Below are 16,748 nucleotides of genomic sequence, written 5' to 3'. Positions count from 1 at the left end.
TGAGCTTTTGGGGGACACCTCACATCCAAACCATAAAACCCATAGAAGGCAAATCCTGAGGATAATCCCAAGCATCCATATTGAACCTTACATATACATGATGGCAGTGTAGCCTACAACAGGGCTTACAGAGGAGAATCTCACAGACACTAGTCACCGCCCAGTGTGTCCAGATACAAACCCACAGACTTGTGACCAGTGCATTCCAGAGAAGGCAGTAGCCTGACAGCCTCTCCATGGGTCACCCAGTGAAACATCAAACCGAGTGCAATGCATCTACCTTACATTCCACACCCTACACACTCCAAAATATACCTAGAGCAGCCCACACTAGATTTGACAGCACTAGATATATGGAGCTTTTCTTCAGGAGGGTACACAAGCTTGCACCTCCTAACAGAAAATAATTGGGCTGCTAAGTCACAGACAATGAGGAACTGTCTTTTCCTCTGACTCAACAGAAAGCTAGTAGGTACTTATATATACCAAAGATACAGAGTAGTGTATAAATTCAGATAGAATTTACAAACTTTACAATTAAATTCTTCAATGAGTTAAAAGGAGATATAATGAAGGAACTTAAAAGGAAGTGAAAGATCTTTCTAATAAAGAGCTAGAGATTTTGAAAAAGAAACAAACAGAAATCCTGGAAATTAAAGACCCAATGCATCAAATTAAAAATTCAATTGAAAGCATCACTGATAATTTAAACCACATAGAAGACAGATTATCAGGTCTTAAAGACAAAGTATATAATCTTGAAAATAAAGTCAAGAATAAGGAAAAGATTTTTAAAGACCATGACCAGAAGATTCATGAAATTTGGGATAACATTAAGAGACCAAATGTAGGAATCTTTGTTGCAGATGAAGGCACTGAAATACAAAGGAAAGGAATGTTCAACCATTCCAATAAAATATTATCAGAGAAAACTTGAAACTTATGAATAAGATGAAAACTCAAACACAAGAGTCATTTTTAAACCCAAATAGTCAAGATCAAAAAAGTTTCTAAGACCTGGTATAATTAACATGCTTAATATACATAATGAGGATAGAATTTTAAAAGCTGCCAGAGAAAAATGGAAGGTCATTTTTAGAGGTAAGCCAACTAGAATTTCAATGAATTTGTCAGACTGGAATTTTAAAGCAGAAAGGCTTGGAATAATATACACCAAGCCATAAAAGAAACAAGGTGGCAATCAAGATTACTGTGTCTAGTATAACTATCCTTTGGAATGGAAGATGAAAAAAAAAAAAACCTTCATGATAAATAAAAAGTAAAAGAACTAATAACCACTAAGCCTGCACTACAAAACATACTCAATGAAATATTGCATGCAGAAGAAAAGAAAAATAAATATCTGAGTCAGCATATGAACAAATATCACTCATTCATTATTGGTGGGACTACAAGTTATAACCACTTTGGAAAGCAATATGGAGATTTCCAAAAGACTAGAAAGGGAACCACCATATGACCCTGTGACTTACTTTTTGGTATATTTCTTAAAAATCTAAAATTAGCATCCTATAGTGAGTGATAGAGGTACAGCAGTGCAATTCTCAATAGCTAAGTTATGGAATGAAATTAGGTGCCCTATCAACAAATTAATGGATAAATAAAATGTGGTATATGTATACCCAATGGAGTTTGACTCAACCATAAAGAAGAATGAAATGATGGCATTTGCTGGTAAAATGGATGGAACTGGAGAACATCAAGCTAAGTGAAATAAGGTAGACTCAGAAAATCCAGGGTCAAATATTCTCTCTCCTATACAAAAGTTAGAACAAACTAAGGGGAAAAAAAGGGCAGGGGGATCCCAAGAAAAAAGAAAGAACAAAAATGGAGTAAAAAAAAAAAAAGGATAGAGGGGGAAGGGAAGCTGGACAGGAAAAGAGAAAAGAGCAGAATGAAATTGACAGACTATAACATGCCTGTAATCCCAGTGGCTCAGGAGGATCTTGAGTTCAAAGCCAGCCTCAGCAATGGCAAAGCACTAAGCAACTCAGTGAGACCCCATCTCTAAATAAAATACAAAACAGGGCTGGGGATGTGGCTCAGTGGTGGAGTGCCCAAGTTCACTCCCCAGTACCACTGCCCCCCTAAAAAACCCCACACTATAAGTAAATAGAAGAAAGATTAGAAGAGTAGATGAAAGGAAACAGGGAAAGGGAGGAGGAGGAAGGAAAGAGGAAGTGCTGGGAATTAAACTGTGGAGCATTAAAACATTGAAAACTGCCCTCACAAAAGGTACTGATAACAATATATTTGGATAATTATTTGCTTGTCATCTAAATCAGAAATTTCAGTAGGTTGATCTGGGAAGTGGGGACAAGTTCTCCTTTCATTAAATACACAGGAAAAGTATTGCCAGATGTCTTTGCTCTTTTAAGAAAGTGACATTGAAAGAAGGGTCTTTGGGGTAGATTGCAGTTGCTCCCATCCCCTACGGGAAATTCCCATATCCCACAACTAATGTAGGTCATTTCTATTATTAGTAATAGTATTAGGCAATGCTGAGGATAGAACTCAGGGCTTTCTGCATGCTAAGCAAGCATTCTACCACTGAGCTACATCCCCTGTCCTAATGTAGGTCATTTCTGTCCAAGTTCTGAAGAAAATAGATGAAATGACTCCACTTTTCTTCCAAGGAGAAATTTTCCTCTCCCCTCCCATACAAAAAAAAAAAAAGTTTCATTTTCAAATAAAAATGGTTATGACCATCTCTCTCTGTTATTACCCAGTCACAACAAAAACTGGTATGTGTTTCCCTTTCTGAATCTACTGAAATGCCTTTTTGTTTGTGATTTATATAAATGAATATAACAGAACAAACTTATGTAATTATAAGTTTTTATTCTACATTTGGAGAATGAATGTCCAATAGTTTAAAAGTATCTTCTTTGTCTCCTAAAAAGTACTCCTGGTATCAGATAGGAAAACATGACTAGCTGATTGCCACAGTTTGGGTCTGGAATGTTGTCCAGAGGCCCGTTCCCCAGCATGTGTGTGGCACCATGGGAAGTGGGGGTACCTTCAGGATGTGGGGCCTAGGGAAAGCAAGTTAGGTTATTAGAGATGTACCTTTGAAGGGCACTCTGGCCCCTTCCTGTCTTTTTTTTTTTTTTTTTTTTTTTTTTTTTGCTTTCTGGCTACTTTGAGTGAGCAGCCTCTTCTGCCATGTGCTCCTACTATGAAGATATGCCTCACCAGAGGCCCAGAAGTAATGGGACAACTGTGGACTGAAACTTTTAAGACTGTGAGCCAAAATAAATCTGTCCTTCCTTAAGTTGATTATCTCAGGTATTTTATCATAATTGGTAGAAAACTAGCACATTGAGGGCTTGGACATTTTTACGGACAGGTTGTGATGATACATGGGGCTTTTCAAAGTGTGAGCTTTTTGGTATATTTCTTTGTTTCTTAGACAGATTTGGCTAGTAAGCTTTAACTCTCTCTTTCTATGAAGACAACACCATTTAAAAACAATTTTCAGTCAGAAAATACAGTACTGAGACATACAGTATGAATTGTTTCCTTTGAGTTTTGTTCATGTAATGCAATTACTTCTGTTTTTCAAGAATATTCAGTTACATTAAAACCTTAAAAATTACATTCTGAAAAAGCATGAAATAAAAATACCTTGCTAAAATGGGAGACATAAACATATATATATTTCATATGTATTTACATTTTTGGACATAAGGTATAAATTGCTATACTATTTAGACTATACTATTTTTTAACCTCTTCCTATATATTACTTTACCCTATTCGAAAGCAAAGGCATCCCAGAACTTATTTTGATATTGAACTATTTTGCTCAGTTTTAAAAAAATAAAAGATACTTTTATTTTTTAAAGGAATAGGATTTATTCAAGTGTGAAATTCTCACAGGGGCAAGAGGGGACCTGAGAGCAGGTTGCCACTTAGGTGTGCTAGTCTAGGGGGTTCTTTCTTTTTTTATTTGTTCTAATTAGTTACACATGAGAATAGAATGCACTTATATATTTTGATGTTTCATACATAGATGGGATATAATTTCTCATTTTTCTGAGTATACATATTGTAGAATCACATTGGTCATACAGTCACATAAATACATATAGTAATAATGTCTGTTTCATTCTACTATTTTTCTTATCCCCACATTCTCTGATTTCTCTTCCATTCACTTCCCTCTACCTAAGGTAACTTTTTTTTTTTTGCACCACAATTCTTAATACACATGAATACCATACTTTTTGTATTTCTGTTTGTATATAAAATATGTTGACATCCAATTCAAGTCTTCATGCATGTACTTTGTATAATGATGACTATTACATTCCACCATCCTTGTTACTCCCCTACCCTCTCCCTTTCCCTCCTACCCTTCTTCCCTATCTTGAATTCATGTATTCCTCCCATGCTCTCACTCCTAATCCCACTTTGAGTCAACCTCTCTATATCAGAGAAAACATTCAATATTTGTTTTGGGGGGATTGGCTGACTTCACTTAGCATTATCTTCTCCAATGCCATCCATTTCCCTGCAAATGCCATGGTTTTGTTCTGGAAAATACTTTTATTTAAAAGACATTCTTTGAATGTGAAGAAAACACACAGATTCCATCAAAATGTTTATGTAAGAAGACTAAGTTTCTCACTGTCACAAAAACTAATTATGGAAGAACAAAAGATTTGACAGTGATTAGAGATCTACCTCCTTTGGTCCACATAACATTATTCAATGAAAGTGACCCTAAAAGAATGCAGGAAGTCCAGGCTATTGCAGACAAGACACCTTTAATCTCTAGCACCTACTGTGTCTCCATTCCAGTGCCACATGTTGAGTCTTTATGCTGATAGAGGATGCTCACAGCTGATGAATGAGATGAAAGTACTCAGAAATCTTATTAAACCAGTTTTAAAGCAGCGACTTTGGATAATTAAAAAAGAATTCATCTACAGATTAATTCACACTTCTAGGAATGCCAGCACCTTCGCTTTTTCCTTCTTGTTTTAGTACCGAAATTTGACCCTTGTAAGAGCAATTTCTTTTAAGTATTAGAATATGTATGTTTCTTTTTATACTTTCCTTTTCCATAAAGCTGAACAACCAGTATTTCTTTATTCAGATTAAAAAAAAAAGAAACTGGGCAGAAGGCCTGCCTGGTTTTCTGTAAAGGATGGGACAACACAACTCAAGATGCCCATCTCCTTGGAGATGACAGAGACTTTTAGCCATGGGTGTAATTCTACATGTTCTGCTGATTTCTTTATTTTCTTCTTTTTTTAAATAGAAGAGTAATTACACAAATGGATTCCTAACTATGCACCAATTTTAAAAGTTAGCCACATAAACAATCCTTTCAAATGAAAAAGATACAAACACTGAATAAAATACACATCTTCTAAATTTATTGCTAGGTTTGTTGGAAAGAAAAGAATCAATAAAGTCCCAAACAAAATGAAAGGATGAGACCCTGCAAGGTAAGCAAGAAAGACAACTTTTGCTGTGAAGGTTTCTATTAAACCTCACAGATTGGACTTTATATAGGGACTTTTTTAAAAGGCCCCACACTAGAAATAGAGATCACAAGGTTAGTCTTCAGAGTTTAAGGGGAAACTAGATAAAAATAAACTTGCCTATCAAAAGGTCCCAGTAAATCCATTTGCAATTCTAAAACTTTGCATTGGATAACAAAAGGAAAGAATGTTTCTTGAGAATTTACAACCTTAAGCTGATTTTCTTAAGACTACCTGGTCTGAGTTTATGCTCTTCTACAATGGGTCCTCAAAGAGAACATTAATTTTTAGATTTTTTTTCCAGATAGATATGGACTCCATGTGAGTGTACAGAAGAAACACAGACAAACCCTTTCTAGGGGCGCTCAATAGTAATCCAAACCTCAAGAAATTCCCATTGATGAGATTCCTTGCAGTGATAAAATAAGAACCTCATTGTCAAGTTAACAACAACAATAACACTGCATTGGTTTCCTAAGACAGCCATGAGAACTTCTACATATTGGTAGCTGAAAACAAGAAAATATTCTTTATCACACTCTGGAGACTAAGTGTCCAAAATCAAGGTACCAGCAGGACCCTACAACCTCCAAAGTCTGCATGGGAGAATCCATTCTAGATCTTTCCAGCTTTCAGTAGAACTAGATGGTCCTTGGCTTCTGGCTACATCATTCCAATATCCCTTGTCTTCTGTGTCTCACAGAGACACTTGTCATTGGATTTAAAGCGCAGGATAATCTTACCATCAGATTCTTACTTTTATTTATCATAATAGCACATCATAATTATACAAAATAATGTGTTTCACCATGGCATTTTCAGAGATGCATATATCATTCTTTGATAGTATTAACCCTGCCTATTTTTAATTAAGATCTTTTTTTTTTTGAAGTAAAGCCACATGCAAAGGGTATAGGGGGTGATATATGGATATATATTTTGGGGATCCACAATTCAACCAACAAATAAGCATGCAAAAAGTAGACCTCATCTGTGAGGACAACAAGAAATGAACACAGTGAAAATCTTGCCTCATTCCTCCTCCAGCGTAATATTTTTTTTCCTGGAGTTAGATTTTCCATCTTTTGTAATGTGTTCACTTACATAACTATTTAGTACATTAAATAAATCACCATTTAAAGTATATTTTTGTCTAAGTAATACATATACATAGCTTTCAAATTTGCATAATGGTGAAAAATAATTACCTAAGTCCCTATCTTGAGTCAATTATTTTAGACCCTTTTACAGTTTCCTTTGATGTATACTTCTTATTTATGCAAATGTGCATATGTTTCCATCTATTAATTCCTCATTGTTAGACATTTTCTATTGATGCCTTCTTAGAGCTCTTCCCAAGCCCTTCCACCAAAGTGTCAATATTGTTGAAATCGCAATTTTTGCTAGAATACATACTTGGGTGTTTTTCCTTGACAACACCATTGGCAGGGGAGCTGAAGATACGTCTTACCACCACCTACAACTTTTTGTATTTCCTGGAGTTCTTTCACATTTTATTTGCACACCTTCTCTGAGTCTGAGTGTTTCTGCACTTGCAAAATATTTCTCATGCAGTTTTTCAAGTTAAACATGACAAATGATCTATTCTGTCCATTTATTTAAGATTTTCATTTTGACACTGTGTAGGTCTCTTGTTCCTACCAACATTAGCTGCTCTCTAGGTATGAGACCACTTTGGTCCCAGGACTTCCTTTCCCTTTCTGCCCTTGAATGTGAATGGACTCTCTTCCAGGTAGCAGACCAAATTTTCCTGTTTTGCTCACCTTAGTGAAGCACATCTTCTAGTTGCCTTCTGGAAACAAAATACATTGAGGGTAAACTTTTGGAGAATTTGCTTTCTGCAAATATTTTCACATTTCCCTAATACTGGAATGATAATCTGAGATGGACTTACTCATTTTAAGAGTAACATGATTTTAATAACATATAAAGAGAAAACTATTTTAAACCACATATAAATAGAAAATCTCCTTACCTCTTGTTTGTAACCCCTTTCCGCAGGCTTCGCTGGTGCCCATTATTCCCTGTCTGACAGACTCAGGCACTAGGATACAAGGACTCCATTTCTGTGGTTTCCATCTGTGATTATAAAGAAAAAGTGAACTAGAAATTCTATAATTTCCACCATGACAAACATGCAACAGAAATACTTGAAATAAATGGATCTGAAATCCAAAATCTGAAAGATAATAATTCAATAAAAATGGACTTGAAACCAATGTCATAAAACCAAGCCCTGGGGAGCACTGGGGATGACAAATAGTCTCCTATTAATCATGATCCAAATTCATGATTAATGTAATAATTAATATTTTTTGGTTTTGAATGTTTTGCCTAAAAACTCATACAGAAACAAACAACTGTATCTTGCATAGAAAAGTGTTAACAAAAAGCCCTAGAAGCACAGGTCAAATGGGTACCTTATGAACTTGAGATTGCGTACAAAAGAGAGAAATGGGGTTGGGGGAAAGACCCTGTGTCCTACTGGAGCATTAATTAGAGAATCTCAATTTGAACCTCTGAAACCCTGGAGGGAAAACCCTTCAATACTCAGCCTTCTGCTTCACAATTTTTTATATGATGCTTCCTAGGACTCAGAAGTAACTCAAACATCTCAACAGGTTATAGAATAAAAGGTAAAGAGGAGCCCTGGGGAGCATCTTAACTGATAGTTCATCAGAGGAAAGAAGAGGAAAGGCACCTTTGTTGAAATGTCAAGATTTCTTTCCCTATGAGGAAATAGTTTTTAAGACAGTCATCTGGCTTTCCACTTTTTTCCGCCCTTTCTCAGGCTAATAAAACTCCTACTTTTATGACTCAGGAGGGCAGATTATAACTTGGTTAATTTAATCCTTAATCCTGTTACTGTATAGTGTTTCAGAAAAGCCAACCTCTAAATCTAATCATAGATTCTATTATTTAGTGTATCTCATTTTTCAATAAGAGCAACTTTTGTTAAGAGAGCTACTTAAAAAGAAGAAATACGAACTAAAAATATCATTGACCTTATTCAAATGGCCACCATAAAGGGAATAACTGAGGAGTTATGAGAAAAATCAGGAAACAACTAAACAAAAATATACCCTGCTTCAAGAAGTCACCTTTTAATCTTAGTCACACATTTACTTTGGACATGGACAGATTTATTCAGCATAATTCAAAAACATAGACACTACAATGATAAAGGGTTTTAATTCAGCTTTTCTACCAAGATGTGTAGTTTATTCGGGTTCTCTGAGTTTCCATAGGCTTCTTAGACGAATGCAAGACCAGACATTAATCTAGTTAAATAGTTTGCTGTACAGACTGAAAGGGAAGGAAGAAATTTTCAGAACTCCCATGTGAAACTTTCAGGTTTAGGATGATAAACCTGAGGTCAGACAGGTTAAGTGATAATTTGAGACAGCCTAAATCAGCACGGGCCAGTTTTCAGTCCTCAGTCTCTGAATACTCAGCTATAGACCCTTGGTTGCAGCCCACTGCCAAGTCTATCTAGGAATAAGGTTCTCATGCTTGTTCCCCTTTTCTTACTACTTTAATGAGTTGAGATATGCTCTAATTCACAGAACAAATAATTAGGCACTTCTGTTTTGATTTGGTAAACATATAAATATGATACATTAATAAAGTTAAAAAGAAAGATGAAGATAATGAGAAACTTGCATCTTAAGATAATGTCTCTACCTTAACTTGCATCTTAAGATAATACCCAATAAGGGGGAAAGTAAAATCTAAAGTGGAACCATATTGCTCAAAACTAAAGAATGGTTTTCTAAGGAGAAGAATTTTATGTTAACTTGGATACAGTTTGAACTACACATCAGGAGATACGATACAATCTTCCAGTTCACACACAGTGGAACTGATTTCTGGGGGAAATGGCAGGAGGTCAATAACAAAAACTAGGTCAAACATAAGTGGTTAAATTGAAGTGCAACCAGATAGTAAAGAGATGGACAATAGAATAGCCTGCTAATAGTTTCTATAATTACATCTGATTATAATAGCCCTGGGTTCATACTGATGTCTAATAATATTTGATTTGGCTAATTTTTCACTTGGCTACCTTCCTTGAGAGCTCTTTTGCAGGCCTCAGAAGTTTCAATATTTAGACATAGCAGTAAAGGATGGATATTGACAGTGTTTCCACAATGGTCCTGTGGTTACTGAAGAAAAAATGGTACTCTAGGCTTGATTCCAATTTTTTTTTTTTAACATCCTCCCCAAATTGGGCACCAGACAAAAAGCCCAAAAGTAAAGCATGATGAAATCGATAGGTATTTGGACTCCTTCAATGACCCTCTTGAACTTTATTTAAAGTGAGGACTTTATCCGAAAAGAACTTGCATTTTCCTGAACAAATTAGCCCTTGAATTTCACAGCTTTAAAATATAGTTTCTCAAATAATCAGGAAAACTCTAAACATCTTTGCTAACAGTATTTTTAAGGGTGCTGATAAAACTGTATGATTGTTAAGACCATGAGCTGTTTACAATCCAACAGTGATTGAATTTAATTCAAAAGAGTAGGAGGTTATGACACAACACAGAAACCTGAAACATTGTTTTAGTGAATAAAAATTAGCAATTTTCCAAGAAAGACGACAGAGTGAACATAATAGAGTTTAAAAATATATTAATTTTCTCCCCTTTTAAAAAAAAATGTTTTCTCCATAGGTTAAACATTTAACTGGTTGTTTCTGTAATTGTGATAAAAATTGACAACCTATTTTTATTAAAATAATTATTAAATGACTACAATTTTTTTTTCTAATTCTTTATTAAAGATTTTAAGACGGAAACAATAAAGATGTTACCCTTCTCTGTTTGTGTGTGGTTTGTGGTTGGTTTGTGTGTGGGTGGGGGATGATGTGTTTCCCTCTAGTTTAATACCTTCCATCGTGAGTCTGTTTGGATCATGAGCCTAAATTTGACTGCAGAAGTGACAGAAATCTAGTAGCTCACTTGGAGTCGAACATGTTTTGATTTTTGCATTTTAATTAGATGTTAACATCCTTTAGTCCTTTCAAATATATTTTGGGGAAAAAAACACTGAAGCATTTGAAAAATACATTACCTCGTCTTATTTTTCACTAAGCAACTGTATATTAAATGCAAGAAAACAGTAGGATTTATACTTAGATCTAATGATAATTTGAAAAGGTAACTAATTACCGATATGTGGGGCACAAGGAGACATCTTCACACTCTCTCTCTTCATATAAGGTATCTGGGCATTCCTGGCCTCCATTGGCTGCTTCTTGGATGATAATTCTGTATCGAGACTGTTTTATTGTGGTATTTCCTGAAGTAAAGGAGAAATAAAATTATAGTGCCCTTGTATATTGATACAGACCAAAATCCAGGTAGCATTAGAGGGGAGAGAATAAAAGACACAAAGGTAGAGAGACAGAATTGAAGTAAGCATATGTAGAAAGACAGCCAAGGAATAAGAATTAGCAAATACTAGGAGTTAATGCCCAAGTTTGCTTCTGTGACACAGACACACTATTAGCAACTGTAATTTTAAATATATGTTATTCTAATATGTAAATATACCTTCCTACTCTTTTAATTTATTTTCAATTAATTAGAATCTACATTTCAAATGACATAAGATATACAGGGCATGATCTGAGGGGTCTCAGAAACCCTCCTGAATCTCAAACAACAGCTGACTACTCTGTGGTTTTCTTATTAATTTATTCCATCTAATAAGGTGTTTTCCTCTTTAGACTATTTTATATAATAGAAATTCACCTAACAAATTAATATTTAGTAGCCTATGGTTTATATTACATATTAGTTTATTAGATTTCTTATTGCTCATAACCTTATAACCAATATATAATATACATATATATATACATATACATATATATATACACACACACATACACACACGTGTGTGTATATATATGTGTATATATATATATATATATATATATATATATATATATATATATATATATATTTATGCATGTATATAGAATTGGAATTTAGGGAAGAAGTGTTGTTTACTTCAAGGTATTTCTGAGAAGTAGAACTCTTAATAAGCACCTTAAAAAGAAAACTGATTGGGCTGGGGTTGTGGCTCAAGTGGAAAGGTGCTCCCCTGGCATGCGGGGGCGCTGAGTTTAATCCTCAGCACCACATAAAATAAAGATGTTGTGTCCACTGAAAACTAAAAAATAAATATTAAAAAAATTCTCTCTGTCTCTCTCTCTCAAAAAAAAAAATAAGAAAAAATAAAACTGATCAATTTAATGTGTTACTTCATCACTTCACAATCTTTAGATGTTTTCGGAATCAACAATAGAAGTCAATTATCTTTATAGTGTTTAGCAATTACTTCAATTACTAAATGCAAGATAAGTGACATGTACTAGATATGCAGATGCAAATCTCTGACCCACAGAAGAAAGAGGGCAAATGTATACATAACCAGTTATAAGACTCTGCAGAATATAGGGTTTGGTAAGCAGTGAGATGATGTTATATGGGTACAGAAGATAGAATGATCCTTTATGACTCTGGAAATCAGAAACAGTTCATTGAGGAGTTAGATTTTATCCTGATTCTTGAAAACTGAATAGGAAAATAAAAAAAATTATATATATAACTGGACATGGAACCAGTTTGAGAAGAGGCACCAAGACACAGAAGTGCAAGAAATTTACAGAGAAAGACACATAAGTACATTCAGAGGAACGGTTTCTGTGGATTTCTTGCCTGCGTGCCAATGAAGGGCTGAGGGAGGGAAAACTCATAGTGAGTGTTATAAAGAATAAGAAAGGGGGAAGTGAAGGAGAACATGGAGTTAATTGGTAGGTTTGGGACAGGCAGTGGACCTAACCATGTTAGGACATTAATTTCTAGAAAGAAGGTCAACTAAAAATGAGCATTTATTGAAGTTATATATACATAAGTTTTTTAGAAAATGATTAAAACAAGACTCAACAATGAAAAACAACTGACCCACAATCCAAACTCCCTTACTTGGTCTTCCTCCTCAGAGGGAACACTTTTAACTCTTGGTTTCTATATTTAGCTCTGTGGTTATCTCCAAATTTATACCTAATATACCTATGCCATTATTTCTTAATTTATGAACTTTAGAGATTATCTATTGACTTTCTGCTACAATTGAAGAGAATTTACTTTGTATCTCCTTTCAATTTTTTATAACTGCATACCTATTTTTAATGCCTCTACTGGTTATTTAAAGTCTTTAACCCATATAGTTTTCAGCCTACTCCTTGCTCCTGTCTTCCATCAGGGTGGCCACCATGAGTTTGTGGAGTCCTCCTGAGTGTATAGGCTTTCTCCTCCACTGCCATCACCTTCCTGCTAGGTTAGGTCATGGTTCCAGCTGCCATGTTATCAGTTTCTCTATTCCTCAGTCTTTATCCATCAAAGTCTGTCTTCCTCAAGTGAGTTTAGATCTCCCATCTAATGATGGTCCTTTCCTTTTTCTTTAAAAAGGAATTAAGGCTTCAAAATTTCTTTCTTAATAAATAATTTTTAACAAGATTTTCAGAAGAACCAGAGAATGACACACACAGGCACATTTTATGACCTTGAGGTACAAGTAAAGGTGAACAGGATCTCCACATCCCCTCTGTATCCATCTTTAACCTGCTCTATATCTAGGAAGCTAACAACAGAAGGACTGTGTTGGTGACCACTTGCCTAATGGCTCCTGTTGAGTGTGTCCAATGGGAAGATGGAACACACAATGGAAGGAAAAAAGAGAAAAAGAGGAGAGAGGTCAGAATGTTTATTCCACTAGATTTACCACCTCTATATCAAAACCTGTAGTTTCTATGGATTGGCACTTGACTCTAGTTACTTTCTTTTGATGCCACTAATTGTACTTTTCTCTATTGACTTCCAGGATCCCATCTGTAACTAGCCCAGGTACAAAATCATCACCTGCTGTTAACTTATACTGATAATCCCCATTCCAGTGTAAATCATCTCTTCATTAAATTTTCCTTAATTGCCCAATTTGAGGGATATCCTGCCAGGATATCCCAATATAGACAAAGGAGAGATGCTGCTATAAAAAGTGGGAGTGCTATAATTAGCCTTTTTTAAGATGCAATGAAGTCCCTGTGAGGAGTATAGAAACAGAAGTATAAAAAAAGTAAGTGAAACAATTCTGCATAATAACATAAAAAGCTATCTTCATTTGGGTAGGGAGATCTTTATAAATAATTATGCCTCTAGGAAGAAGTCTCTTCTGCTTTCCCAATTAATTCAAATTACATTGTACTTACTCTGCAAATTAACTTAGAATGTATACATGACTGTGGGCTTATGTGTGTGTATGTTTTTTGTCTAAATATTATTTTAGGAGACTATAAACAAAGATTGAAGATAGTAGAAAGAATGAAAGGGTTGCCTTCACCTCATATTGGGATAGAAATCCTAAAGGGGACTAGCTGTACAGCATGGATCAATGCTTCTCCCTTTCATATGCACACCGGCACATGCCACACACTCAATACAGGTCAAATAACAAAAGTTTGTGTAAGAGAGTTACATTGATTTTCATGCCCTACAGTTGTTCAGGTCAAGGTTGAGAAGGATGGATTCCATAGTGAAACAAATACTGACACAGAGGTAAGATTCTTCAGAGGGGAAAATGACTCACTGTAGAGAAATGAAGAAATCATTGTACATGCCTTTGGATCTCCAGACAGGGAAACACCAAGATGTGTGAGATACCTATTAAGCGATGTTTTTGTGTACTCCTTTTCCCTTGAACTTTGGAATGTTCATATTCAGAATTCAGTTTTGAAGAATTTTCCCTCTCCACATTGTCACAAATGCTGTAGGTTTCCATAGCAGACGCTGTGGCAATTGCAAGAGCAGGCAATGTGCACACTGGAAATGTGGCATTGGAGGTCTCTCCAGTATACTTCTACTTTGAAGCCACTGTGAGAGTGGCACTTTTGTCAAGGGAGAAGAACAAAGTCCTGGAAATCCAGGAGGTAACAATGAACAAAAGAAGCAGATGCCTGAGGCAGCCCTCAATAACATGGTTTGAAGACAGGCAAGAGAGAATGAGCAAATATCGAAGATACTCTCCCAAAGTGATCTTAAACAAAGCCTCACTATTCTACTGATCACATAAGAAAAGTGATTTCTAGGACATAGGCACAGAGAGGTGATAGTGGCTTTTTAAATATAAGAAATTGGTGTTATGTATATGTGAAAAGTCACATAATCAAAAGCTGCCTTGTTTTATTATAACATCTTATGAGATAGCTATTGTTGTTGTTGTTATTCCCATTTCACAGATACAAATATGGACAGAGGAAAGAGGTCAATAATTATCCAAAGTCACATTACTAGAATTAAACTGCACTAGGCAGGCATCAAGGCCCATGATCTTTCCACTAAAAAGAGACTTTATAGTCAGAAAGAAAAGAAAGGGATGAGGATGTGGGGGAAAAGGTACACTCATATATTTCTGGTGGGACTGCAAATTGGTGCAACCACTATGGAAGGCAGTATGGAGATTCCTCAGAAAACTTGGACTGGAACCACCATTGACCTAGCTATCCCACTCCTTAATCTATACCCAAAGGGCTTAAAATCAGCATACTATACTAATGCAGCCACATCAATGTTCATAGCAGCTCAATTCACAATAGCTAAACTGCAGAAGCAACCTTGATGCCCTTCCATAGATGAATGGATAAAGAAACTGTGGTATATATACACAATAGAATATTACTCAGCACTGAAAGAGAATAAAATCATGGCATTTGCAGGTAAATGGATGGAGTTGGAGAATATCATGCTAAGTGAAGTAAGCCAATCCCAAAAAACCAAAGGCTGAATGTTCTCTCTGATAAGTGGATGCTAATCCAAAATGGGGAGGGGGGAGGCATGGGAAAAATGGAGGAACTTTGTTGGTCAAAGGGGAGTTGGTGTGGGGAGGGTGCAGTGGGGCAGGAAAGATGGTGAAATGAGATGAACATCATTACCCTAGGTATATATAAAACTGCAAATAGGGTGTGGTGCTATATCATGTACAGACAGAGAAATGAAAAGTTGTGCTGCAATTATGTACAATGAATCAAAATGGATTTTGCTGTCATATATACCTAATTAAAATAAATTTTTAAAAAAGAAAGGGACATGTTAGGGGGAAGGGTTCACATCAAAACTCCTCTGTTATTCCAAAGAGATACTGCTTCTTTTCTAAGAAATTCTTTAATAACACCCTGTTTGCAGAAAGCTTACATGTCAATAAAAACAGAGTATTTGTAGGTTTTTGTGAATGTTGCTTCCCACCTCATTATGCTTATAAAAAAACAACAATAAATTAAAGTGATTGGTTGCAAACTAAACAACTGCACAAGAATGATTGTGACTAATAAACAACTAATTTAAATTCAGTTTTGATTTATGCATATTCGATTGTCACTAAGTCATTAGGTATAATGAAACTTAAGTTATTAAATACAGTCCAAAAGAAGTAACACTGAGAAAAGATTACAATTTAAAGATCAAGAACCATATTTAACATAGAAAATATGAGTGGAGACACAAACATTATAGGATAGCTACAGATTCTTTGTGAAATTCTGTACCAGTCTTTTCTAGAAAGACAGTGGCAAAAGTGGAAGAAATAAGTATATGAAGAGTCCCTTTGGGTGATTTGCAATGAACACACCACAGTGAATTAAAGCCAGTGTTACTTAATCAATGTTTTGGAGAATTAATCAGTGTTTTGGAGACTTGGCTGTAAGTGTCCAACTGACTGAATAAGTGAGCATAGGAAAAATGCTAGTACTTGGTAGAGCATCAGTGAACTAGGTAGCCACTGGCTGATAAGAGAGGCAGAGTAGAAGATGAACACATGGCAGGAGGATCTCAGAGGCAAGCAAAGTAGATGGAGGATGCAGATGGCTACGTATCAGCAATGCATAGCAGTTATTGTCCATCTGCAGAATAATGATCTATAAATACCTGAATTATAACTCTAGGGCTTTTCCTTGTTTCTCAAATATCCCCATCACTAAAAGACCTCAGGGATCCCTTATGCTTCATGACACTGATATTCCTCCAGGCTTATTGTCATTCTAGGTTCATGGTCTGTCTCTCTTCTTTCTTCTTCTGTTCTACATTCAGTTCATCATTCAAACACACATGCCTGCACATGCACAAAAAATTCGTTGATAATTCCCCTTTA

General features: G+C 35.5%; 1 protein-coding gene across 1 annotated transcript in view; it reads right to left on the bottom strand.

Moving 5' to 3' along the window:
* The window catches only part of Thsd7b (thrombospondin type 1 domain containing 7B), an 814,215-nt gene that overhangs the window by 313,277 nt on the left and 484,190 nt on the right, over positions 1-16,748 (bottom strand). Inside the window, exons 11-12 of the mRNA XM_015479140.2 lie at positions 10,712-10,841; positions 7,513-7,616 (exon numbers count right to left, since the gene is read on the bottom strand). Coding sequence (XP_015334626.1) covers positions 7,513-7,616; positions 10,712-10,841 — 234 coding nt within the window. The remainder of the gene's footprint in view (positions 1-7,512; positions 7,617-10,711; positions 10,842-16,748) is intronic.

This window comes from Marmota marmota, unplaced genomic scaffold (assembly GCF_001458135.2).
Source record: "Marmota marmota marmota unplaced genomic scaffold, marMar, whole genome shotgun sequence".
Lineage (NCBI taxonomy): Eukaryota > Metazoa > Chordata > Mammalia > Rodentia > Sciuridae > Marmota > Marmota marmota.
The sequence above is the reverse complement of the archived record's forward strand: the minus strand, read 5'-3'. Positions and strand labels throughout refer to the sequence as shown.